This window comes from Mauremys reevesii, linkage group 15, assembly GCF_016161935.1.
Source record: "Mauremys reevesii isolate NIE-2019 linkage group 15, ASM1616193v1, whole genome shotgun sequence".
Lineage (NCBI taxonomy): Eukaryota > Metazoa > Chordata > Testudines > Geoemydidae > Mauremys > Mauremys reevesii.
Window position 1 is genome coordinate 16593835 of NC_052637.1, and position 26367 is coordinate 16620201.

At 48.6% G+C, this 26367-nt stretch overlaps 1 protein-coding gene across 6 annotated transcripts in view; it reads right to left on the reverse strand.

The window, feature by feature from the left end:
* LOC120382991 (zinc finger protein 665-like) overlaps positions 1-26367 on the reverse strand; it is a 42878-nt gene that overhangs the window by 12668 nt on the left and 3843 nt on the right. For all 6 annotated transcript variants that reach the window (XR_005588316.1, XR_005588315.1, XM_039500538.1 and 3 more), the window contains 2 exons: positions 10846-10920; positions 10380-10616 (listed from right to left, as the gene is read on the reverse strand). Coding sequence is in view for 4 of the 6 variants with exons in the window: in XM_039500538.1 (XP_039356472.1) it covers positions 10380-10616; positions 10846-10920 (312 nt within the window). In the remaining 2 variants the exon portion in view is untranslated. The remainder of the gene's footprint in view (positions 1-10379; positions 10617-10845; positions 10921-26367) is intronic.

The window sequence follows — 26367 nt, forward strand, 5'->3', positions numbered from 1 at the left end:
CACTCATCCCTCGTGGCCCCACCCCCTTCTCTGCCTCATTCCCCAAGGCCCTGCCCCCATCTCTCCCTCTCCCCTGTCGCTTGCTGGATCATTGCCACCTCTCACGCCAGCTGGGCTCCCTCTGCTTCGAGGCTAGGACAGGAGCTGCTGCATCCTGACAGGGAGCTTGCCTGCAGGTAGGAGGCAGCCCCAGCTGAACAGGAGTTGGCACAGGTTAATCATAGAATATCAGGGTTGGAAGGGACCTCAGGAGATCATCTAGTCTAACCCCCTGCTCAAAGCAGGACCAATCCCCAGATTTTTACCCCAGTTCCCCAAATGGCCCCCTCATGGAGGAAACTCACAACCCTGGGTTTAGCAGGCCACTGAGCTATCCTTCCCCCTATCCCTCCAGTCAGTACATCTGACCAGACACTGCCAGGTCCCTTTTTCTCGACCAGACTTTCAGGCACCTGACAACCCTAATATGGCACCTGGACACAGAAGCCAAAAACCAGACTGTCCAGGTAAAACCTGAACGGGTACCAACCCTAATGGCAGCTCAGGGTTGAGGGTAGAATCTGTGACAAATTTGGAGTCATTTGGTCCAAGGGTTCCCAAGAGAGAGAGCTCCCCCGGAATTCCCTGTTTGTCAAACATCACCTTTCTCAGAACAGGCACAACAGAAATGCAGCACAACGAACAAGCCGCCAAAACCAGTTGCTACAAAGCTCTTAGCCAGTGGCTCTCAAACTTTTGTACTGGTGACCCCTTTCATATAGCAAGCCTCTGAGTGCAACCCCCCTTATACATTCAAATCACTTTTTAATATATTTAACACCATTATAAATGTTGGAGGCAAAGCGGGGTTTGGGCTGGAGGCTGACAGCTCACGACCCACCATGTAATAACCTCATGACCCCCTGAGGGGTCTCAACCCCGTTTCAGAAAACCTGCTGTTAGCTATGCCTCCAGGAGGGGAGGACTGAACCACTGCAGAGCTCACAGAAAGAGAAGCTACTTTACAGAGGAGCCTGTAGCCTAAGGGGAGGGGTTACGGGCTAAGAGCCGGAAGGCTAGGAGGTCAAGTTAATATTTCTGTGTGCTTCAGAGCTCTTATTGCCAAGGGCTCACAACCTTAATCAGAGATGGCGGAAGCTTCCTAACAGTGGAGGGGGTTTCCCCTTCCCCCAGCCCTGCCCCCAAACCGCCTCTTCCCCCCAAAACCCTGCCCCCTCCCTGCATCCTTGTCCTTACACAGTCAAGAGTGGTTGCAACAAGGTTTTGATTTCAAACTAATTCTCAAACTGGTAAAAAGTGGGAGGGCTATTAAAAGGGCTTTTTAAAGTGCAGGGGGGGGGCATAGCCCCTGACCTTAACCCGAGGGGAGATAACAATCGTTCCCCTAATTTTACAGCTATGATTGCTGAGTTTGCACAAGGTCACTTCAAGCAGAGTTGGGAACAGAACCTAGGTCTCTAATACAGCAGCCTCCCCGACTCGGGGCCTGTCTACATGGCGCTGCAGGGCAGACTACGGGGATGTCAACTGCAGAGCGCATCAAAATGTTGCGTTCTAACTGCCCCACTAACTAAGAAGTGCCCAGCGTGCGCTGATGTAATCCTGTTCCAGAACAGACGACGTTAATGCGGACTAGGTACCTTTTAGCTCGCACCAGCATAGGGCGCAGTGCAACATTTCAGTGCCCTCTGCAACTTGCACCCCTGTAATCAGGACTGTGGCCCGTGTAGACAGGCCCTCAGACACACTGCCTTTTAGAATGAATATGCCAAATCTATGTGCTGTTCTATTCTCTCTGTAGCCACTTCTCTCCCGACTAGTTCACACCCTCTGCCGGAGCCCAGAGCTCCTGACTCCCAGCCCTGCAGCACTGCCTGGCACGCACCCAGTAAGCCTGTCAGCACATCTGGAGATGCCACGCAAATTATGTAATTAACTGATTTGAATATTTGATTAATGTACTTGAATCCTATCACCACCAAAGCCATCAACTCTATGCTTCTACTGTCTCTGAAATGTCCATTTCTTCCCAGCTCTAAATACATAAATTCTATCAATAAAATAATTCCTCCTCAGTTCAGAAAGCTCTCAGCCACCCCTCCCTGACCCCCCCAACCCCGTCACAACTCTCCTCAAATCCCTCCTTGTTCCGCTGCCCCTCCCCTCGCATCCCCACAAATCTCCTCAAATCCCCCCTTGTTCCCCTGTCCCTCCCCTCGCATCCCCACAAATCTCCTCAAATCCCTCCTTGTTCCGCTGCCCCTCCCCTCGCATCCCCACAAATCTCCTCAAATCCCCCCTTGTTCCCCTGTCCCTCCCCTCGCATCCCCACAAATCTCCTCAAATCCCCCCTTCTTCCCCTGCCCCTCCCCTCATATCCCCTGAAATCTCCTCACACCCCCTTTGTTCCCCTGCCCCTCTTCTCAGACCCCCAAATCTCCTCAAATCCCCACTTGTTCCCCCTCCCCTCCCTCATACCTCCCAAATCTCCTCAAATCCCCCTTGTCCTCCCTCCTCCCCTCATACCCCCCAAATCTCCTCAAATCCCCCGTCTCTGCTCCAGACCCTGCCTGCGATAGTCCCGAGACTGCAGCTTCTGACTCTGGTTTGTCCTGAACTTTGCTACTGGGTGGCTGATGCCTGACCCTGATCTCCTGGTAACCTGGCCCCGTCTGCCTCCTGACACCTGACTCTCGGTTTGCTCTGTGGCCCGTCTCAGACTCTGACCTTCCAGTAGCTGACTTGGCCTGACTACTGCTCTGTCCACTAGGCCTGACTGCCCTCATCCCTGTCATGACAGTATGCTCAGACCATTTTTGCTTCTCCCCAACATCCATCCAACCCCTCCACAGATGATGAGAGGGGCTGGCCACCCTCCAATCAGCCGCTCCCCCCCGATGGCCTGGGACCTGCAGGATCAAGGCACCTCTCTGCAGGCGGAGGACCTCGCACTACAGACCCACGCTGTGCAGCGTGCCCTCAATGCACAGACCCTAGGTGAGCAGCTAGCGCACTCACAGGGAGAAGCAGTGACACTCTGTGCCCAAACAAACCACCCACCACTTGAACCAGGCCCCACGGCGCCACTGCGCGAACGGTTTGATGGGGATCTTCGGAAATTCTGGGATTTTCTAGACCAATGCAGGCTGCTTTTCCTGATCTGCCCCCGAGTGTACCCACAGACCAGACTAAGGTGAGGCTAGTCTTCAGCCTGCTTTCTAGCAAAGTGCTCCATTGGGTTTCCCCACTGTTGGTGCGGAACAGCCCTGCACTCTCCGACTGGGATGCCTTCTTGCAAGCCTTCGTGGCCCTCTTTGATCTGCACAGCACAGTCTGCCCTCAAGCTTTGCCAGGGGCAAGAGCTGGCCACCTCCTACACCTCCCATTTCCGACGGCTCATGGCTGATGTTGAATGGAAGGAGACAGCCCAACTTTACTAGTTCCATTGTGGACTCAATGATGGGGTCAAAGACTAACTAGCCCATGTCGAAAACTGACGCACCTAGGTGCCTTTATTGACCTAGCCAGTCTTTGTTTAAAGGTCTAAATAGAAATAGATTCAATTGGTGTAAATAGAAATAGATTCAATTGGTGTAATGACCCAACCATTCCCAGTCTTTGTTTAGAGGTCTAAACAAAGACTGGGAATGGTTGGGTCATTACACCAATTGAATCTATTTCCCTATGTTAAGTTCTCCTCACACCTTCTATGGGCCATCTTAATTATCACTTCAAAAAGTTTTTTTTCCTCCTGCTAACGATAGCTCATCTCAATTGATTAGACTCTGCCTGTTGGTATGCATACTTCCACCTTTTCATGTTCTCTGTATGTATAAATATCTCCTGTCTGTGTGTTCCATTCTATGCATCCGAAGAAGTGAGCTTTAGCTCACGAAAGCTCATGCTAAAATAAATTTGTTAGTCTTTAAGGTGCCACAAGTACTCCTGTTTTGTTTTTTTTTTTGTTACAGACTAGGGACCGAATGGCTAGGAAGCAGTGCTGCAGAAAATGACCTAGGGGTTACAGTGGATGAGAAGCTAGATATGAGTCAACAGTGTGCCCTTGTTGCCAAGAAGGCTAATGGCATTTTGGGCTGTATAAGTAGGGGCATTGCCAGCAGATCGAGGGACATGATCATTCCCCTCTATTCAGCATTGGTGAGGCCTCATCTGGAGTACTGTGTCCAGTTTTGGGCCCCACACTACAAGAAAAATGTGGAAAAATTGGAAAGAATCCAGCAGAGGGCAACAAAAATGATTAGGGGGCTGGAGCACGTGACTTATGAGGAGAGGCTGAGGGAACTGGGATTATTTAGTCTGCAGAAGAGAAAAGAGTGAGGGGGGATTTGATAGCTGCTTTCAATAACCTGAAAGGGGGTTCCAAAGAGGATGGATCTAGACTGTTCTCAGTGGTACCTGATGACAGAACAAGGAGTAATGGGCTCAAGTTGCAGTGGGGGAGGTTTAGGTTGGATATTAGGAAAAACTTTTTCACTAGGAGGGTGGTGAAGCACTGGAATGGGTTATCTAGGGAGGTGGTGGAATCTTCTTCCTTAGAGGTTTTTAAGGTCAGGCTTGACAAAGCCCTGGCTGGGATGATTTAGTTGGGGATTGGTCCTGCTTTGAGCAGGTGGTTGGACTAGATGACCTCCTGAGATCCCTTCCAACTCTGATATTCTATGATTCTATGAAAGGTATGTGGCCCGACACCCCGCACCCGCCCTCCACACCGAGGCCTGAAGAACTGAGTCCTGAACCCTTGTAGGTTGACCTAAGTCGCCGACGTCTGATACCGGAGGAGTGAGTGTCAACAACAGCTGAACCTCTGTTTTCACTTGTGGGGAGGGTGGGGAACGACCAGGACACACCTTTGCCTCCTGCCCAGCTCAGAATAACTTGGGAAATGGACCAGCCCAGGCCCAGTGTGTGTGTGTGAACTCCATGATCCAGAACCAACCCCACCCTCTAGTAGAACCCCACCTGGGAATCATGGTGCCTCTCTGTATTTCCAGTTGCTACTGAAGTTGCAGGTCTTGGGGCAAGCACAGTAGATCTCCCCATAGCTAGCGATGATAGACTCCGGGGCTGCTGCCAACTTTATAGCTGCTGAGGCAGCCAAAACCCTCTAGGTCTGGCCAAAACCCACACCAGACCTTGTGGAGATGATTGATGGGTCACCTTGATTGTTGGGCCCAGTGATTCAAGAGACCATCCGTAGTGGAAAGGCACCAAGCAACAATATGCTTTGATGTGATCTGCTCCCCATTCTTCCCGATAATACTTGGCATTCCTTGGTTGGAGCAGCATGACCCATGTATCTCCTGGTGGTGGAGGAACATTAGCTTCTCCTTCGAATATAGTCAGAAAGCATGTCTCCAATGATGCAACCAACCCCAAAATGACCCGTACCTAGGCCTTAGGATGGGAGGAGACTCTCAGAAGCAGAACACTGGATGGTGGGGTCTACCCAGATATGAGTGGCAACAGGCCAGAACCTCAGCCTCCCTGACAAGTACTGCAACTACCTGGATGTGTTCGAAAAGAAAAATGCAGACTCACTACCCCCACACAGAGACTTTGACTGCCTGATAGACCTACATGCCAGGGTAAAGGTGCCCTACTGGCAGATATACTCCATGTCTGATCCAGAGCTGGAGTTGCTATGTGTGTATATCCAGGAAAACCTCACCAATGGCTTCATTTGGCGATCCACCTCTCCAGTGGGGGCATCAGCCCTCTTTGTGAAGAAGGATGGGTCACTACACCTCTCCGTAGACTATTGTGCATTGAACCAAGTGACTATTCATAACCAGTACCCCTTACCCCTTATTCTGGAATTGCTGGACTGCCTGAGGACCACCAGGATCTTCACAAAACTAGACCTTGGAGGAGGGGGCATACAATCTAGAGCACATAAGACCTGGAGCCGAATGGAAGACCACTTTTTGTACCCAATATGGGCACTTTGAATACTTGGTGATACCATTTGGCTTAACCAGTGCTCCTACAACATTTCAGCATTTTGTGAATGATGTGTTCAGGGATCTCCTAGACCAGTATGTGATTACCTACCTCATCCATAAACTGGTATTTCCTGAGAACCTGGAGCAGAACTGCCACCATGTCCTGGGGAGACTATGGAAGTATGGTTTGTATGCCAAACTGGAAAAGTGCACCTTCAACCAAACCACCAAATGATTTTTGCAATGCATCATCTTTCCAGAGGGAATTAGGATGGATCCGCAGAAGGTGGAAGCCATTTGCAACTGGAGAGCACCCCGAACTCTCTGGGAACTTCGGCGCTTCCTGGGCTTTGCAAATTTTTATAGGAGATTCATCACTAACGTCTCTTCTCACTTAACTTCCCTCCTCCGCAAAGCTGTGTGATTTGCTTGGTCGCCCAAAGCCCAGCTCGTTTTTGACCAGCTAAAGGCTGCCTTCACCATGGTCCCAATCCCAACACACCCTGACCCAATTCATCCATCGGTAGTGAAAACATGCATCCAACGTGGTGCATGGGGTGAATCTTAGAATATTAGGGTTGGAAGGGACCTCAGGAGGTCATCTAGTCCAACTCGCTGCTCAAAGCAGGACCAATCCCCAGATTTTTACCCCAGTTCCCTAAATGGCTCCCTGAAGGATTGAACTCACAACCCTGGGTTTAGCAGGCCAATGCTCAAACCATTGAGCTATCCCTCCCACACAGCAACTCAGACCCCCGTCAGTTCTGCACAGTTGTGCAATCTATTCCTGAAAATTTACCCCTGCTGAGATGAAGTATGGACAAATAGCTGCTTACCATAAAAACTATTTGAAGAATGGCATCACCACCTGTAGGGAGCTCAGCACCCAGTACAGGTCTTCACCGACCATAAGAACCTCGAGCACCTTCCCAACGCCCAAACATTGAACCAGAGGCAGTTAAGTTGGGCCTTGTTCTTTTCTTGGTTTGAATTTACAATCATCTACTGCCAGGAAAGCAAAATGAGAAAGCCGATGCTCTGTCACAGAAGGGGGAATTCTACCGGGGAAGTGAAGAACTGACTTCTGAGCCTCCCTACCTCCTCAAGCCCGGTAACTTTGGTAATGCCACAATTCAGCAAGACCTGCTCTCTCTCATCCAGTCCTTCGTGAAAGAAGACCTGCTTGCCCAAGGGACACAGCCCATGCCACTGTGGCTAAGGTGCACCATGCGGGATGAGATAACGTACTTCGACAAGCACATATATGTGCCCCCAAAACACCCCTGACTGAAGTTGTAATGGCTGTGCCATGACACTCCAATGGCAGCTCATTCCGCATGGTTGCCCATTTTTTCTGGTAGCCCTGCACGTGGATTGAGGTCTAAGCAAACGTGGACTCCTGTGAGTGCTGTGCACGTACCAAGATACCCTGAACCAGAGCCCTTGGTGCCTTAGTACCCCTGGAGACTCCAGCTAGTCTTTGGTCTGCCATCCGCCCAGGTTTTACTGTGGAGTTCCCACTGTCAGATGGCACACCATAGTCTTAACGGGTGTGGACCGCCTGACCAAAATGGCCCACTTCATCTCCTGCAACCAGCTGCCCTCTGCTGAGGCTATGGCCCAAATCCTACTCCACGGACTCCGAGCCACATAGTTTCCGATCAATGCCCACAGTTCCCCACTTGCTTCTGGTGTGAATCGTTCAGGCTACTGGACATCCGCATATCCACCTCCACTGCATACCACCCCCAAATAGAAGGAAAAACTGAACAGGTGAACTAAATACTGGAGGATTACTTGAGGTGCTTTGTAAATTATCATCAAGATAACTGGTCTATGCTCCTGGCTTATGCAGAGTGTTCTTACAAAAATGCTGACATGCCTCCATAGGTTGGAGCCCCTTCTTCGCTAATTACAGGTTCCAATCCAGCGTTACCCAGCAGCCTCCCCAACCCCAGTCACCACCAACTGGGTCCAACAGATCCATCTCATTCAGGAAGAGCTCAAGAACCACCTAGAAGTGGCTAAGGCGGCCTACAAGAGGCATGCAGACCATCAGTGACAAGAAGCTCCAGTATTTACGGGAGGCCAGAAGGTGTGGCTTGCCACCATACACCTCCAGACCAGGCAACCCACTTGAAAATTGGACCACCAGCTCCTTGGACCCTTCCCAACATGCCAGCAAATTAAACCCCGTTACCTTCAAACTCCAGCTTCCTCAGTCTCTCAAAATACACCCAGTTTTCCATGTTCTCTTCTGAAGCCCTACATTGAGCTTGAACCACACCACTGCTTTCACCAGTTAAAATCCAGGGTCATGAGGAATGCGAAGTACATGCCTTCCTCAGCTCCCAATGGACACCTGTATTATCTGGAATGGCTATGGCCCCGGAGAATGCATTTGGGATCCTGCCTCCCATGTCTACAGACCTGATGCGATAGAAGAAATCCACAAGGCTCACCCAGACATGCCTGTGACGGCACCATAGTAAAGGGTTGGAATCTGGGCCCAGGGGGTTCTGGGCCTCTGACACCTCTGTGTCATCACAGGAGGCTTAGGCAGGGCTCCCATGTGAGGACCGTGTGAGGCTGTGCTCAGCGGTACATACCGCCCAGCAGGATGGCAGTGGGGGCCCCTCACAACTCCCTCGCTGGCTGATAACCAGTACTTAAACTAGGAAGCCATGAAGGGGAGCTGTCTGAGCAACCACACAGACTGCCTGTCTGTCTCTGCTCTAGACCATGCCTGCGATAGACCCTAGACTCCGGTTTCTGACCCTGTCTTGTCCTTGACTTTGCTACTCGATGGCTGTCTGTAACCTGGTGCCTGACCCCAATCTCCTGGTAGCCTGACCAGGTCTGCCTCCTGACACCTGACTCTGTTTGCTCTCTGGCCCGTCTTGGACTCTGACCTCCTGACTCTGCCTGACGCTTGCTCTGACCACTAGGTCTGACTGCCCTCTTTCAAGTCATGACAAGTCCCTTCTGGCCTTGCACTCTATGAATTTAAAGCTATTCCAAAATAACTCCATTTACACATAAGCCCAGAGCGTGTCTGCATAGGGGTTTACATTGGTTTAATTAAACCAGTTTAAAAACCAATTTAGTGCAACTTTGCTGTTTTGATATGGCTTAATTTTTGCCACATGGGCTCATTTTAGAGCACTGGATCTCAGAAATCCCTTGATCAATTGTCTTCAAATTTTCCCCACTCACCCAACAATTTTCAAGCTCATCTGACTTTATTTGTATGGAGATTTTACAGAGAGAGACAAAATTCTGGCCAGATCCTCTGCTGGTAGAAATCAGTGTAGACTCACATCCAGTCAAGGGAGGTATGCCAGCTGGGGATCTGTCCTTAAAACAGGGACTTAGCTACAGGTTAAATATTTAATAACCACACACCTCAATGCTGGAGGAATAGGGTCATGAACCCAGGTCATTCTGCTCCACAAACACAGGCCTTGCCTCCGTGAACTAAAGGGGAACTCCCACTAGCTGTAGCAGTAGTAGGTCTCTTATTTTCTCTGTCGGCCCAGCCTCTAGAGCAGTGGTTCCCAAACTTTAACAACGTGTGAACCCCTTTCACTAAAATGTCAAGTCTCGTGAACCCCCTCCTAAGAATAAATATTTCAAGGGATTTTCTCCTTTACCTGAGTATAAGTTATAAAAGCAGTGATCTTGGAAATATTAAATTTGTTTTTATGACATGCTTATTACACACTTTATTATTAATTGTTATTTATCATTACAATATTTGTATTACATTATGAAAACGGCAACACTCTTCCAAGATCTCCCTTTTGTAGCTTGTATCACTTTGAATAAGCCTGTTATAAGACAAGGCTCCTATGTTTCATCAAGGAGTATCAGATGTGAAACAGCAGGAAGGTATTTAAGAAGCCAACTCAAAGAGTTCCTCCTACACAAGCATTCAGGTCTTGAGAAGTCCAGGCAAACAACACACCTTACAACAAAGCTTAAACTTGTTCTTCATAATAATTTTAAAAACAGTACTAGCTGCCTATTTAATCTTAAAAACAGCAAAAAATATCCACCTCCCTTTCCATTACATATAAGGAGTCTTGAAGTTTAAATCTCCTCAGTGTGATAGATACGCTTGCTTTGAGCTGCTTAGCTCTTGGAAGTCCAGGGGCTCTGGGCTGCTGGCCCCATGCTGCCTGGGGTCCCTAGGGACAGCTCTGTCCACCATTAGGGAATTTTTCCCTGAGAACCCCCTGTAATATTTCACAAACCCCCAGGGGTTCACAAACCCCAGTTTGGGAACCACTGCACTAGAGTATAACACCACTCAGGTACAAATGCACATACACAGCATCTTTCTGCTCTCCACGCCACAGGCACCTCCCTCCCTCCTCTCCATTAATGCCCCCTGCCCTCCCATCTGCCACTGACCTCCATCCTTGGGACTCCTTGTGGCTTTCTTGCGAGCCTTGCGCTTGCCCTCCTGGCTCTGCTCCCTCACCAGCTCCCGCAGCATCTTCTCCACCTGGCTCCGGCCGGCGGTCTGCAGGATGAGACCCAGCTGCCGACGCAAGTCAGGGGTCATCCCTCCTTCGCTGGGCCCAGCCGTGGCTGAGTTCTGCACCTGGGCTGGCTCCAGCTGGCCCTGCTCTGACTCCATCTCTATACCTGAAAGGGAACCAGGCTATCAGCATGTTGCTCTGATGTGAGGGAAAGTGAAGGTAGCCTAGAGGGATCTGTGGGCTAAATTAGGAGTAATGCACTTGGGTTGCTGAAACAGATTCCCTGTGTGAATGAGGAGTGTTCTCCATGGGCCGCCCCTTGATTTACCCTGAGGAGCACTTCTGTAGTGTGAAGAATCCACAGGCATGTTTCTACCCTACCCAGAACAACTTACCGGACACCAATCCTCTCCTCCTGTGGGACTCGGCAAAAGCAGTTATCCGGGGCCAGCTGATCGCAATCTCCTCCGCTAAGGGAAACACAGATTGGACTAGCATTAGAAGGACAGCACAGACATCAGAAGTGCTTAGATACAAGGGCGAAAACCCAAACCCAGATTAATAGATGACATGGGTAAAGGAGACAGAGACAGGTGATTAGGTTAGATTTTCATGATTTTAAGGCCAGACGAGACCTTTATGGCCATCTAGTCTGACCTCCTATATCACACAGGCCAGAAAACCCCTCATATCTTGAGAGAGCCCATATCTTGTGGATGAGCTAGAATAACTCTTTAGAAAGAGAGCTAAGGTACTTACACAGCCTCCATTATCAGAATATCTGAGCATCCCTCAGCCTTCGCTGCTCTCATCCTCACAACACCCCTGTGAGGTAACACAATGCTATTATCCCCATGTTATAAATGGGAAACTAAGGCACAGAGAGAATAAGTCCCTAGGAAAAAATCTGTAGGAGAGCAGGGAACTGAATATGGGTCTTCAGAGTCCCAGGCTAACACCCTGCCTGCTGGACCATAAACAGACAGCCAAGCTTCATTCACAGACCCCAAGAAGTGGAGACTTCACCCCAGCCCTGTGTTACTATTCCAGTGGTTAATTCCCTTCTCTGTTGAAAACACGCCCCTTATTTTCCATTCGGACTTATCTAGCCTCAGTTTCCAGCTGCTGGATCTCTGCCTGCCTTTGTCTCCTAGATCAAGGAGCCCGTCCGCTATCAGAAATCTCCTTCTCAGATTGGTATTGATAAACCATGATCAAGTGACCCTCTTCACTTTGGTTATCAGCTACATAGAGGGAGCTCTAGAAAGCTGAGTAGGGAGCTCAGCATGGCAGGATCTAAGCTTAATCCTGTGCTCTCTGAATTCGTTGGAAAAATCCCCACTGATGCAAGAACAGACTTCTAGAAAATATGAGAGTCTGAAGAACTTAGCCCAGCTACTTGGATTCCTCCATGGCTTCCTACCAGTTATGCTAATGGAGGAAGCTGATGTAGCACCCTTTTTCCAGAAGCAGGAAAATCAAGAGGCTCCCTTCTGGCCCTGGAATCTGTGAGTCTAGGATGAATGGGCTGGTTACAGGCTGATCACATCCATTAACCCTGGTTTTATCATGCAGGCCAGGACAGCTGCTCCTAGTGAGTGTAATAAGCAGTGTGGCTGCCTAATGGATAGTCCACTGGTCTGGGACTCAGGAGACCTGGGTTCTATGCACAACTCCAGCCGACTGGCTGACCTTGAGTGAGTCACTGCCTTGTTCCATGCCTCGGTTTCCGCAATTGATAAAGGGGGATAAAAATAGTGGCCTCCTTTGGCAAGTGCTTTGAGAACTCCTGTTGAAAAGTGTGTGGTATTGAGTGACATTAATATTCCCTGCTCTCTCTGGTTGCTTGGTGGCTCTCATACAACATCCTCTGCGACGCTGAACAGTCATCGGCTCAGGTGGAGTAGCCATGCTCAGAGCTATGCAGCACAGGCACCTTGGGCCTGGTCTACACTACCCGTGTAAACCGATTTTAGGAGCATTAAACCGATTCAACGCCACACCCGTCCACACTAAGAGGCCCTTTATATCGATATAAAGGGCTCTTTAAACCGGTTTCTGTACTCCTCCCCAACGAGAGGAGTAGCGCTAATATCGGTATTGCCATATCGGATTAGGGTTAGTGTGGCCGCAAATCGACGGTATTGGCCTCCGGGTGGTATCCCACAGTGCACCACTGACCGCTCTGGACAGCAATCTGAACTCGGATGCACTGGCCAGGTAGACAGGAAAAGCCCCGCGAACTTTTGAATATCATTTCCTGTTTGCCCAGCGTGGAGCTCCTATCAGCATGGCTGGCGATGCAGTCCGAAAACAAAATCCAAAAAGAGCTCCAGCATGGACCGTACGGATGTGATCGCTGTATGGGCAGGCAAATCTGCTCTATCAGAGCTCCGTTACAGAAGACGAAAGTCCAAAGTATTTTTAAAAAATCTCCAGACAGACGCCATAGCAGAGACTCAGCACGCTGCTGAGTGACAAGCGTAACGGAAAGCCAAAGAATCAAATGGATGCTCATGGAGGGAGGGAGGGGGGACTGAGGACGCAAGCTATCCCACACTTCCTGCAGTCTCCGAAAAGCGTTTGCATTCTTGGCTGAGCTCCCAATACCTGTAGGGTCAAAACACATTGTCCGCGGTGGTTCAGGGCATAGCTCGTCAATGTACCCCCACCCCCACCCCCAGAAGGAAAAGGGAAAAAAATTGTCTCTTGACTCTTTTAAATGTCACCCTATGTGTACTGAATGCTGCTGGTAGACGCGATGCTGCGGCACTGTACTGTAGCATCCTCGCCCCCCCTCCTTGGTGGCTGACGGTACAATATGGCTGATATCTGTCGTCATCATCAGCCTTGTGGCAGATGGTGTAGTGCAATAGGACTGCTATCCATCCTCATCATCAGCCCATGAGTGCTACTGCTTCCCAGTAGATGGTACAGAACGGCTGGTAACCATCTTCATCATAGCAACAGGGGGCTGAGCTCTATCAGCCCCCGCCCTTCATGTGTAAAGAAAAGATTCTGTACTGCCTGGACTATCATAGCAGCAGGATGCTGGTCTCCTCTCCCCCACACTGCTTAATGTCCTGTCTGGACTATCATAGCAGCTGGAGGCTGCCTTCCTCTCATTTCATTTCACTAACAAGTCACGGTTTCTTATTCCTGCATTCTTTATTACTTCAGCACACAAATGGGGGGACACTGCAACGGTAGCCCAGGAAGGCTGGGGGAGGAGGGAGGCAACAGGTGGGGTTGTTGCAGGAGCACCCCCTGTGAATGGCATGCAGCTCATCATTCCTGCATGATCTGACACAGAGCAGCTGTGTTCTCTAGTTCTCTGATACACTGGATCTCTAGTACACTTGCCCCATATTCTAGGCAGGACTGATTCTATTTTTAGATACCATAAAGGAGGGATTGACTCGGGGAGTCATTCCCATTTTTGTCTTTTGCGTCCCCAGCTGATCTCAACCAGGGGCACCTATGACAGCAGCAGAAGGTATAGTGCAATAGGACTGGTAATCGTCATCTCATTGCCAATTTACAATGGCATGGTAGACGGTACAGAACGGCTGCTAACCATCTCTGCTGTCATGCAAAAGCAAATGAATGCTGCTGTGTAGCGCTGCTGAATCGCCTCTGTCAGCGGCATCCAGTACACATATGGTGACAGTGACAAAAGGCAAAACAGGCTCCATGGTTGCCATGCTATGGCGTCTGCCAGGGCAATCCAGGGAAAAAGGGTGCGAAATGATTGTCTGCCGTTGCTTACCTAGAGGAAGGAATGACTGATGACACTTACCCAGAACCACCCGTGACAATGATTTTTGCCCCATCAGGCACTGGGATCTCAACCCAGAATTCCAAGGGGCGGGAGAGACTGCGGGAACTATGGGATAGCTACAGAATAGCTACCCACAGTGCAACGCTCCAGAAATCGACGCTAGCCTCAGACCGTGGACACACACCACCGAATTAATGTGCTTAGTGTGGCCGCGTGAACTCGATTTTATACAATCTGTTTTACTAAATCGGTTTATGTAAATTCGGAATAATCCCGTAGTGTAGACGTACCGGACGCGGCAATACCCTTTTCCTTATGTAATTTGGCTCCTGAGCGGTTAACCCAAATGGTCCATTCCCTCTCCCGCCACCACGGCTGTCAAAATAGCCAAAAGTGACATCAGTGGGCCATCCCAGACCTAAAAGTCCTCACGGCAGCTGAAGAAACCGGCTCTAGCTTTTAGGACCCAGGTCAGCAAGGCACTTAAGTAGGTGCCAAACTTTAAGCGCATGAGTAGGATTCCAATGGGACTACTCATGTTCTGAGAACCACGCACACGCTTAAACACCTGGCCTTACTTAGGTGCTTCAACAAGGATTTAGGGGCTGAATTTTAACCTGGTGATTTTAAAGAGGTGGGGGGTGTTATCGCCTATCTCCAAATACTAAAATTTAATGGCAGGCGAATATCATTCCCAAACAAACAGCCTCAGATCTGGACTCACAGCTCAGTATGTTCATTGGTTTGCTAGGACATATGACCACCTCTGAGATGGCCTTCATTCCCTAGCTCCCTTTACTTATCCCTCCTTCTGTAGGGTACAGGAATTGGGTGATATCCCTTTAAATTGCTTGTGAGTGCTCACAAACATGACACTGGATTAATGACACACATGGCTATTTCATGGTGTTGCTAGAGGGCAGAGTTAAGGTTGTTTGGGTGACTTAACTGTGCATATCCATACCTCAATGTGTGTGCTGGATTTCTTTTTAAGTTTAACCTTAACAGAACCTCCTGGAATTATAATGTTTGGTTTTTGGGATAACATCCTTGTAATGCATCTTACCCTCAATTACTGGTATGTACTATTATCAACCATAACTTCATCTGGATGTAGTTTTTAATCACACCTTGACACAGAATTGTGGTTCAGAATCTCAGTGTTCATTTAGATAAAAACAAGTATTGAGTTCCTTATGATTGCGGAGAGCCCGGAGCAAATGAGCTCTCAGCTACTTCACTCATTTGGATCAGGGCCGGGTGGACTCCTTCATTCCATGGCTGTGAATATGGTATTTTCTCCAAGACAGCACAGAGTTCAGCATCTGGCTGCAGCTGGATACTGTTTTCTGTTTCCCTCCCCTGCCGGGACCTGTCGGCAGCTGCCTCTTGCTCTCTAGTTTTCACTGCAAAAGACAGTGAATTGGGTTACAGCACAGGAGACTGGGAACCGGAGCTGGAGTCCTTCTTGCAGCCATGAAGAGGAGGGAGACTGAAAATTGAAGGCTAGTAAGCGAGGCAGCTGGGAGAGAGATGCCTCTGAAGCTGTCGGCACCTCCCTCTTTCCCAGGCGCAGGTGGGGAAGAAGGGGTCTCTTAATTGCATTATCTAGATAACATCATGGGAGTGGAGCTGGGCTGCTTGGAGAGCACAGCAAAGAAATCCATCCTTGGAAATTACTGTCAAAAATAACCAATGGTCTCACTGACTTTAGTCTCACCTCGGTTGCTGGGTTGAGTGTGCAAGTGCTGGCAGCCAGTGATACACGTAAGAACATAAGAAAGGCGGTACCGGGTCAGACCAAAGGTCCATCTAGCCCAGTATCTGGCTACTGACAGTGGCCAATGCCAGGTGCCCCAGAGGGAGTGAATCTAACAGGCAATGATCAAGTGATCTCTCTCCTGACATCCACCTCCATCCTCTGACGAACAGAGGCTAGGGACACCATTCTTACCCATTCTGGCTAATAGCCATTTATGGACCTAGCCACCATGAATTTATCCAGTCCCCTTTTAAACATTCTTATAGTCCTAGCCTTCACAACCTCCTCAGGTAAGGAGTTCCACAAGTTGGCTGTGCGCTGCGTGAAGAAGAACTTCCTTTCATTTGTTTTAAACCTGCTGCCTATTAATTTCATTTGGTGACCCCTAGTTCTTGTATTATGGGAATAAGTAAATAACTTTTCCTTATCCACTTTCTCAACATCACTTATGATTTTATATACCTCTATCATGTCCCCCCTTAGTCTCCTCTTTTCCAAGCTGAAGAGTCCTAGCCTCTTTAATCTTTCCTCGTATGGGACCCTCTCTAAACCCCTAATCATTTTAGTTGCCCTTTTCTGAACCTTTTCTAGTGCTAGAATATCTTTCTTGAGGTGAGGAGACCACATCTGTACACAGTATTCGAGATGTGGGCGTACCATGGATTTATATAAGGGCAATAATATATTCTCAGTCTTATTCTCTATCCCCTTTTTAATGATTCCTAACATCCTGTTTGCTTTTTTGACCACCTCTGCACACTGCGTGGACATCTTCAGAGAACTATCCACGAAGACGCCAAGATCTTTTTCCTGACTCGTTGTAGCTAAATTAGCCCCCATCATGTTGTATGTATAGTTGGGGTTATTTTTTCCAATGTGCATTACTTTACATTTATCCACATTAAATTTCATTTGCCATTTTGTTGCCCAATCACTTAGTTTTGTGAGATCTTTTTGAAGTTCTTCACAATCTGCTTTGGTCTTAACTATCTTGAGAAGTTTAGTATCATCTGCAAACTTGGCCACCTCACTGTTTACCCCTTTCTCCAGATCATTTATGAATAAACTGAATAGGATTGGTCCGAGGACTGACCCTTGGGGAACACCACTAATTACCCCTCTCCATTCTGAGAATTTACCATTAATTCCTACCCTTTGTTCCCTGTCCTTTAACCAGTTCTCAGTCCATGAAAGGACCTACCCTTTTATCCCATGACAGCTTAATTTACGTAAGAGCCTTTGGTGAGGGACCTTGTCAAAGGCTTTCTGGAAATCCAAGTACACTATGTCCACCGTACATAGTCCCCTTGTCCACATGTTTGTTGACCCCTTCAAAGAACTCTAATAGATTAGTAAGACACGATTTCCCTTTACAGAAACCATGTTGACTATTGCTCAAGAGTTTATGTTTTTCTATGTGTCTGACAATTTTATTCTTTACTATTGTTTCAACTAATTTGCCCGGTACCGACGTTAGTCTTACCGGTCTGTAATTGCCGGGATCACCCCTAGAGCCCTTTTTAAATATTGGCGTTACATTAGCTAACTTCCAGTCATTGGGTACCGAAGCCGATTTAAAGGACAGGTTACAAACCTTAGTTAATAGTTCCACAACTTCACATTTGAGTTCTTTCAGAACTCTTGGGTGAATGCCATCTGGTCCCGGTGACTTGTTAATGTTGAGTTTATCAATTAATTCCAAAACCTCCTCTAGTGACACTTCAATCTGTGACAGTTCCTCAGATTTGTCACCTACAAAAGCCAGCTCAGGTTTGGGAATCTCCCTAACATCCTCAGCCGTGAAGACTGAAGCAAAGAATCCATTTAGTTTCTCCGCAATGACTTTATCGTCTTTAAGCGCTCCTTTTGTATTTTGATCATCAAGGGGCCCCACTGGTTGTTTAGCAGGCTTCCTGCTTCTGATGTACTTAAAAAACATTTTGTTATTACCTTTGGAGTTTTTGGCTAGCCGTTCTTCAAACTCCTCTTTGGCTTTTCTTATTACACTCTTGCACTTAAGTTGGCAGTGTTTGTGCTCCTTTCTATTTGCCTCACTAGGATTTGACTTCCACTTTTTAAAGGAAGTCTTTATCTCTCATTGCTTCTTTTACATGGTTGTTAAGCCACAGTGGCTCTTTTTTAGTTCTTTTACTGTTTTTCTTAATTTGGGGTATACATTGAAGTTGGGCCTCTATTATGGTGTCTTTAAAAAGGGCCCATGCAACTTGCAGGGATTTCACTATAGTCACTTTACCTTTTAACTTTTGTCTAACTAACCCCCTCATTTTTGTATAGTTCCCCCTTTTGAAATTAAATGCCACAGTGTTGGGCAGTTGTGTTCTTCCCACCACAGGGATGTTGAATGCTATTGTATTATGGTCACTATTTCCAAGCGGTCCTGCTATAGTTACCTCTTGGACCAGCTCCTACGCTCCACTCAGGATTAAATCTAGAGTTGCCTCTCCCCTTGTGGGTTCCTGTACCAGCTGCTCCATGAAGCAGTCATTTAAAGTATTGAGAAATTTTATCTCTGCATTTCGTCCTGAAGTGAAATGTTCCCAGTCAATATGGGGATAATTGAAATCCCCCACTATTATTGTGTTCTTAATTTTGATAGCCTCTCTAATTTCCCTTAGCATTTCATCATCACTATTACTGTCCTGGTCAGGTGGTTGATAATAGATCCCTAATGTTATATTTTTACTAGCGCATGAAATTTCTATCCATAGAGACTCTATGGAACATGTGGATTCACTTACGATTTTTACTTCATTTGAATCTACACTTTCTTTCACATATAGTGCCACTCCTCCCCCTGCACGACCTGTTCTGTCCTTCCGATATATTTTGTACCCCGGAATGATTGTGTCCCATTGGTTGCTCTCAGTCCACCAGGTTTCTGTGATGCCTATTATATCTATATCCTCCTTTATCACAAGGCACTCTAGTTCACCCATCTTATTATTTAGACTTCTGGCATTTGTGTACAAGCACTTTAAAAACTTGTCCCTGTTTATTAGCCTGCCTTTTTCTGATGTGCCAGATTCTTTTTTATGTGACTGTTTATCATCTGATCCAGCCCTTACATTATACTTTTCAGTCCTCTGCTCCTGACTATAACCTGGAGATTCTCTATCATCAGACTCTCCCCTAAGAGAAGTCTGTGTCCGATCCACACGCTCCTCTGCAGCAGTCGGCTTTCCCCCATCTCCTAGTTTAAAAACTGCTCTACAACCTTTTTAATGTTTAGTGCCAGCAGTTTGGTTCCACTTTGGTTTAGGTGGAGCCCATCTCTCCTGTATAGGCTCCTCCCATCCCAGAAGTTTCCCCAGTTCCTAATGAACGTGAACCCCTCCTCTCTACACCATCGTCTCATCCACGCATTGAGACTCTGAAGCTCTGCCTGCCTACCTGGCCCTGCGCGTGGAACTGGAAGCATTTCTGAAAATGCCACCATAGAGGTCCTGGATTTCAGTCTCTTCCCTAGCAGCCTAAATTTGGCTTCCAGGACATCTCTCCTACCCTTCCCTATGTCATTGGTACCTACATGTACCACGACCACCGGCTCCTCCCCAGCACTACACATAAGTCTATCTAGATGCCTCGAGAGATCCTCAACCTTCGCACCAGGCAGGCAAGTCACCATACGGTTCTCCCAGTCATCACAGACCCAGCTATCTACATTTCTAATAATCGAATCTCCCATTACTAACACCTCCCATTACTAACACAGGAGCTCAAACTACGATCTGATGGTCCCATCTGGTCTTAAACTCTGTGACTCTAAAGGGATACCACCCAGTTCCTAGCCACTTCCCCTTCTGACTGAATAGCCCCATGATTTTTTGTTAGAGTTGAAAGAAAGTGAATGATTTTATAAGGCAGACAAGGAGACGTAGGCTAGCTTTATGTTTAAAGGCATTTGCTGCAATTCCAGAGAGCAGGGTTTTGTTCCCAGCTCTGCCTCTGACCCCTTCTATAAATTGCCTTACCGCTTGGTGCCTCAGTTTTCCCATTTGATAATAATTCTTGTCTATTTAGCTCTTCAGGGAGGGACTACCTCTTATTGTGTGTCTGTGCAGCGCCCAGCATGACAGGGCCCTGACCTCAGTCACAGTGTGTCTGTGCAGTGCCTGGTGCAACGGGAACCTGACTTCGGTCACTGTGTGTCTGTGCAGCGCCCAGCATGACAGGGCCCTGACCTCAGTCACAGTGTGTCTGTGCAGTGCCTGGTGCAACGGGAACCTGACCTCGGTCACTGTGTGTCTGTGCAGCACCCAGCATGACCGGGCCCTGACCTCAGTAGTCTCTGTGTGTCTGTGTAGTGCCCAGCGTGACAGGGCCTCAATCTTGGTTACTACGTGTCTGTTCAGCGCCCGGCGCAACGGGGCCCTGATCTCGGTCACTATGTGTCTGTGCAGCGCCCAGCGCAACGGGGCCCTGATTATGAGCCTCTGTACTATAAAAAATAATGATGTGGGTATAAAAAGCCTTGGGTAGGATTTGAAATAAACACCTCTGCCGGCTCACACCTGCATAAAACTACAGCTGCCAAACGTGGAGAGGTTAAAATCTGCAGCTTGAGAAAGGGCTGTTGGTATCCGGGGTAAGGTCACGGAAAGCCACAGTCTTCCAGGAGGCCCCTGGCTCTCAGCCCCTGTTGAGAATGAAGGTTTAATGAAAAGCAGCTGGGTCTGGAATCTGGCTAGAAGGCTGAATTGGAGCAGCTGCCCTTTTGTCTTGACCTACATTTCGGCCTCTTCAGAAGTGTCATGCTGCTCCTATGCAGGTCGGACAGCTCCAGGCTGCTCTCTGGGGCTACACAAATGCAACTTCAAGAGGCCAGATCCCCAGCTGGTGTGACTTAAAACAGCTCCATTGAAGTCAAAGGCCTGATGCTGATTTACACCTGAGGAGTATGTGGCGTCAGTGGCTTACTCCTGATATACCCCAGGGTGAGCAAGAGGGGAAATGAAGCCCAGTGGGAATTTTCTGTAATATTTTTATGAAGCCTCAGCATGCCTCAGTGTCCCTCTGCACATTGCATCGCTCCCCAATGGGTGCCAAAGGGTTAATACTGCTCCTGGAATGGCATAGAAGGCATGTGCGTGTCACCACCCAGTCTGGGGGGGAAATGCGTATGGTCATTAAAGAACAGTCTGAAACCGACCCAAATCAGAGGATCCAGCAAGACAAAGGAATGCCCCAACCACTGAACAATGAACAGCAGGAAAACCCAGCCCAACGGAGCAGGAGAACATGGTGTCAGGTGACTGGAAGGAGGCAGCTTTTTGGGGGGACAGGAGAAGGAGCCAGGAGTGGGGTCCATCACAGCTTGGCTGGCCCATCATGGCACTGCTTTGGCCAGCATGGACACAGCTCTTTGTGCTGCCCTAAGGACTTCCACATTCTGTAGCCAGGGGATTAATAAATTGGTACCTCGCTTTGCAAAGGCTGCTTGTGTTGCTGCCAATATTCACTGAGCTTTGCATCCTGAAGGCATGACCAGTGTGACCTGGGAGTGCTTTGTTCCAGCTGGGCCTGACTGTTATAAAAAGGCAGTTAGCTGCAAACCAGCTGAGAAGTGAACAGCAGAGAGGCAAACAGAAGGAGTTTGCCTGGGAGTTCGCCTGGAGAGAGCCTGGTGAGGCCCCCCCTCGCAGGTTTCTCTGAGTAGCGTCTGCCACAAGTAAGGAAGCTCTTAGAAGGAAGAGACCATGGATGCTGAGCGATCCGCTGTTGTGACCTGCACAGGATGCTCCATGTTCGTCTTCCTTCCACAGGATAGAAGCGACTTTGTCTGTACAAAGTGTAAGCTGATCTCCATATTGGAAGAGAAGATTCAAGGTCTGGAGAAACGAATGTCAACCCTGCGTTCCATAAAAGAAAATGAGGATTTCCTGGATAGACGTCAGGATCAGCTTCAGCGGGCACAATGTTCTGAAGATTCAGAGCAGGCTATGCAGCGGGGACAGAAGGCCAGCGAGGATAATTGGCGGCATGTGACTTCCAGAAGAGGAAAGAGTACCAGAAACGTCCATGTACCAGTAACACAGATGCAGGTGAGCAACCGTTTTCATGTTCTCTCCGCAGGTACTAGTGCAGAGGGTGGAGTGGATGATACATCTGAGGGAACAGAGCAGAAGGAGACTCCACTGATTGGAAGGCATGAGATGCACCGTCCTAGGGATGGGGGTTCCACGACCACCACTCCCAAGAGGAGGAGGAGGAGGGTGGTGGTGGTCGGGGACTCTCTCCTCAGGGGGACTAGTCATCTATCTGCCGCCCTGACCGGGAAAACAGAGGTGTGCTGCTTGCCAGGGGCTAGGATTCATGATGTGACGGAGAGACTGCTGAGACTCATCAAGCCCTCAGATCGCTACCCCTTCCTGCTTCTCCACGTGGGCACCAATGATACTGCCAAGAATGACCTTGAGCATATCACTGCAGACTACGTGGCTCTGGGAAGAAGGATAAAGGAGTTTGAGGCGCAAGTGGTGTTCTCGTCTATCCTCCCTGTGGCAGGAAAAGGCCAGGGTAGAGACCGTCAAATCGTGGAAATCAACGAATGGCTACGCAGATGGTGTCGGAGAGAAGGGTTTGGATTCTTTGACCATGGGATGGTCTTCCAAGAAGAAGGATTGCTAGGCAGAGACGGGCTCCACCTCACGAAGAGAGGGAAGAGCATCTTTGCAAGCAGGCTGGCTAACCTAGTGAGGAGGGCTTTAAACTAGGTTCACCGGGGGAAGGAGACCAAAGCCCCGAGGTAAGTGGGGAAGTGGGATATCGGGAGAAAGCACAAATAGGTGAGTGCAAGAGGGGAGGGCTCCAGCCCCATACTGGGACACCAGGATGATCAGTGAGTTATTTTACATGCCTATACACAAATGCAAGAAGCCTGGGGAACAAGCAGGGAGAACTAGAAGTCCTGGCACAGTCAAGGAATTATGATGTAATTGGAATAACAGAGACTTGGTGGGATAACTCACATGATTGGAGTACTGTCATGGATGGATATAAACTGTTCAGGAAGGATAGGCAGGGCAGAAAAGGTGGGGGAGTTGCGTTGTATGTAAGAGAGCAGTATGACTGCTCAGAGCTCCAGTATGAAACTGCAGAAAAACCTGAGAGTCTCTGGATTAAATTTAGAAGTATGAACAACAAGGGTGATGTCGTGGTGGGAGTCTGCTACAGACCACCAGACCAGGGGGATGAGGTGGACGAGGCTTTCTTCCAGCAACTAACAGAAGTTGCTAGATCACAGGCCCTGGTTCTCATGGGTGACTTTAATCACCCTGATATCTGCTGGGAGAGCAATACAGCAGTGCACAGGCAATCCAGGAAGTTTCTGGAAAGTGTAGGGGACAATTTCCTGGTGCAAGTGCTGGAGGAACCAACTAGGGGCAGAGCTCTTCTTGACCTGCTGCTCACAAACAGGGAAGAAATAGTAGAGGAAGCAATAGTGGATGGGAACCTGGGAGGCAGTGACCATGAGATGGTCGAGTTCAGGATCCTGATACAAGGAAGAAAGGAGAGCAGTAGAACAGAGACCCTGGACTTCAGAAAAGCAGACTTTGACTCCCTCAGAGAACTGATGGGCAAGGTCCCCTGGGAGAATAACATGACGGGGAAATGAGTCGAGGAAAGCTGGCTGTATTTTAAAGAATCCTTATTGAGGTTGCAGGAACAAACCATCCCGATGTGTAGGAAGAAAAGTAAATATGGCAGGCAACCAGCTTGGCTTAACAGTGAAATCCTTGCTCGTCTTAAACACAAAAGAACAGCTTACAAGAAGTGGAAGATTGGACAAATAACCAGGGAGGAGTATAAAAGTATTGCTCAGGCATGCAGGAGTGAAATTAGGAAGGCCAAATCATGCTTGGAGTTGCAGCTAGCCGAAGATGTTAGGAGTAACAAGAAGGGTTTCTTCAGGTATGTTAGCAACAATAAAAAAGTCAAGGAAAGTGTGGGCCCCTTGCTGAATGAGGGAGGGAACCTAGTGACAGAGGATGTGGAGAAAGCTAGTGTACTCAATGCTTTTTTTGCCTCTGTCTTCACAGACAAGGTCAGCTCCCAGACAGCTGCACTGTGCAGCACGGTATGGGGAGGAGGTGACCAGCTCTCTGTGGAGAAAGAAGTAGTTCGGGACTATTTAGAAAAGCTGGACGAGCACAAGTCCATGGGGCCGGATGCACTGCATCCGAGGGTGCTAAAGGAGTTGGCCGATGAGATTGCAGAGCCATTGGCCATTATCTTTGAAAAATCGTGGCGATCGGGGGAGGTCCCGGATGACTGGAAAAAAGCTAATGTAGTGCCCATCTTTAAAAAAGGGAAGAAGGAAGATCCAGGGAACTACAGGCCAGTCAGTCTCACCTCAGTCCCTGTAAAAATCATGGAACAGGTCCTCAAGGAATCAATTTTGAACCACTTAAAGGAGGGGAAAGTGATCAGGAACAGTCAGCATGGATTCACCAAGGGCAAGTCATGCCTGACTAACCTAATTGCCTTCTATGATGAGATAACCGGCTCTGTGGATGAGGGGAAAGCAGTGGATGTGCTATTTCTGGACTTTAGCAAAGCTTTTGATACAGTCTGCCACAATATTCTTGCCAGCAAGTTAAAGAAGTATGGGCTGGATAAATGGACGGTAAGGTGGATAGAAAACTGGCTAGATGGTCGGGCTCAACGGGTAGTGATCAATGGTTCCACTGGCAGCCGGTATCAAGTGGAGTGCCCCAAGGGTCGGTGCTGGGGCCGGTTTTGTTCAATATCTTCATTAACGATCTGGAGGATGGTGTGGACTGCACCCTTAGCAAGTTTGCGGATGACACTAAACTGGGAGGAGTGGTAGATATGCTGGAGGGTAGGGATAGGATACAGAGGGACCTAGACAAATTAGAGGATTGGGCCTAAAGAAATATGATGAGGTTCAACAAGGACAAGTGCAGAGTCCTGCACTTAGGACGGAAGAATCCCATGCACTGCTACAGACTAGGGACCAAATGGCTGGGAAGCAGTTCTGCAGAAAAGGACCTAAGGGTTACGGTGGACGAAAAGCTGAATATGAGTCAACAGTGTGCCCTTGTTGCCAAGAAGGCTAATGGCATTTTGGGTTGTATAAGTAGGGGCATTTCCAGCAGATCGAGGGATGTGATCATTCCCCTCTATTCAGCACTGGTGAGGCCTCATTTGGAGTACTGTGTCCAGTTTTGGGCCCCACACTACAAGAAGGATGTGGATAAATTGGAGAGAGTCCAGCGGAGGGCAACAAAAATGATTTGGGGGCTGGAGCACATGACTTATGAAGAGAGGCTGAGGGAACTGGGATTGTTTAGCCTGCAGAAGAGAAGAATGAGGGGGGATTTGATAGCTGCTTTCAACTACCTGAAAGGGGGTTCCAAAGAGGATGAATCTAGACTGTTCTCAGTGGTAGAAGATGACAGAACAAGGAGTAATGGTCTCAAGTTGCAGAGGGGGAGGTTTAGGTTGGACATTAGGAAAAACTTTTTCACTAGTAGGGTGGTGAAGAACTGGAATGGGTTACCTAGGGAGGTGGTGGAATCTCCTTCCTTAGAGGTTTTTAAGGTCAGGCTTGACAAAGCCCTGGCTGGGATGATTTAGTTGGGTTTGGTCCTGCTTTGAGCAGGGGGTTGGACTAGATGACCTCCTGAGGTCCTTTCCAACCTTGAGATTCTATGATTCTATGATTCTAAGGTGTACTGTACAGGCCTCCTGCAGGAATCTGGCTGGGCTGGATTCACTGCCAGGAGCCCTGGAGAGAGACAGGGAGCACTCGTGCCAATGCTCCAGTCTGGGAGTCTTGGAGGACCCGGTGGCGCTGTGCAGGTCCTTGGGGCCCAGCCCACTAATGGGGTCACTCCCAGGGGACTGGTGAGAGGCTGGGGCATAGACCAGACTGTGTGATAGCAGGGGACGTGATGGCGGTCATAGACGTGGGGGCGGGGGGGATGATAGCAGGCTTCAAATACTTGAAAGGCTGCCCCGAAAGGATGGAGGAAAAGTTGTTCTCTCTTGCCACAGAGGGCAGGAAAAGAGACATTAAATCATATAATATCAGGGTTGGAAGGGATCTTAGGAGGTCATCTAGTCCAACCCCCTGCTCAAAGCAGGACCAATCCCCAGACAGATTTTTGCCCCAGATCCCTAAATGGCCCCTCAAGGATTGAACTCACAAGCCTAGGTTTAGCAGGCCAATGCTCAAACCACTGAGACCCTCCCCACAATAGGTTCAAACTGCAGCAAGGCAGATTTACATTAAATCTCTGGACAAACTTCCTCGCTGTAAGAACAGAAGGACAATGGCACAGACTGCCTAGGGAGGTTGTGGAAGCTCCTTCGCTGGAGGTTTTCAAA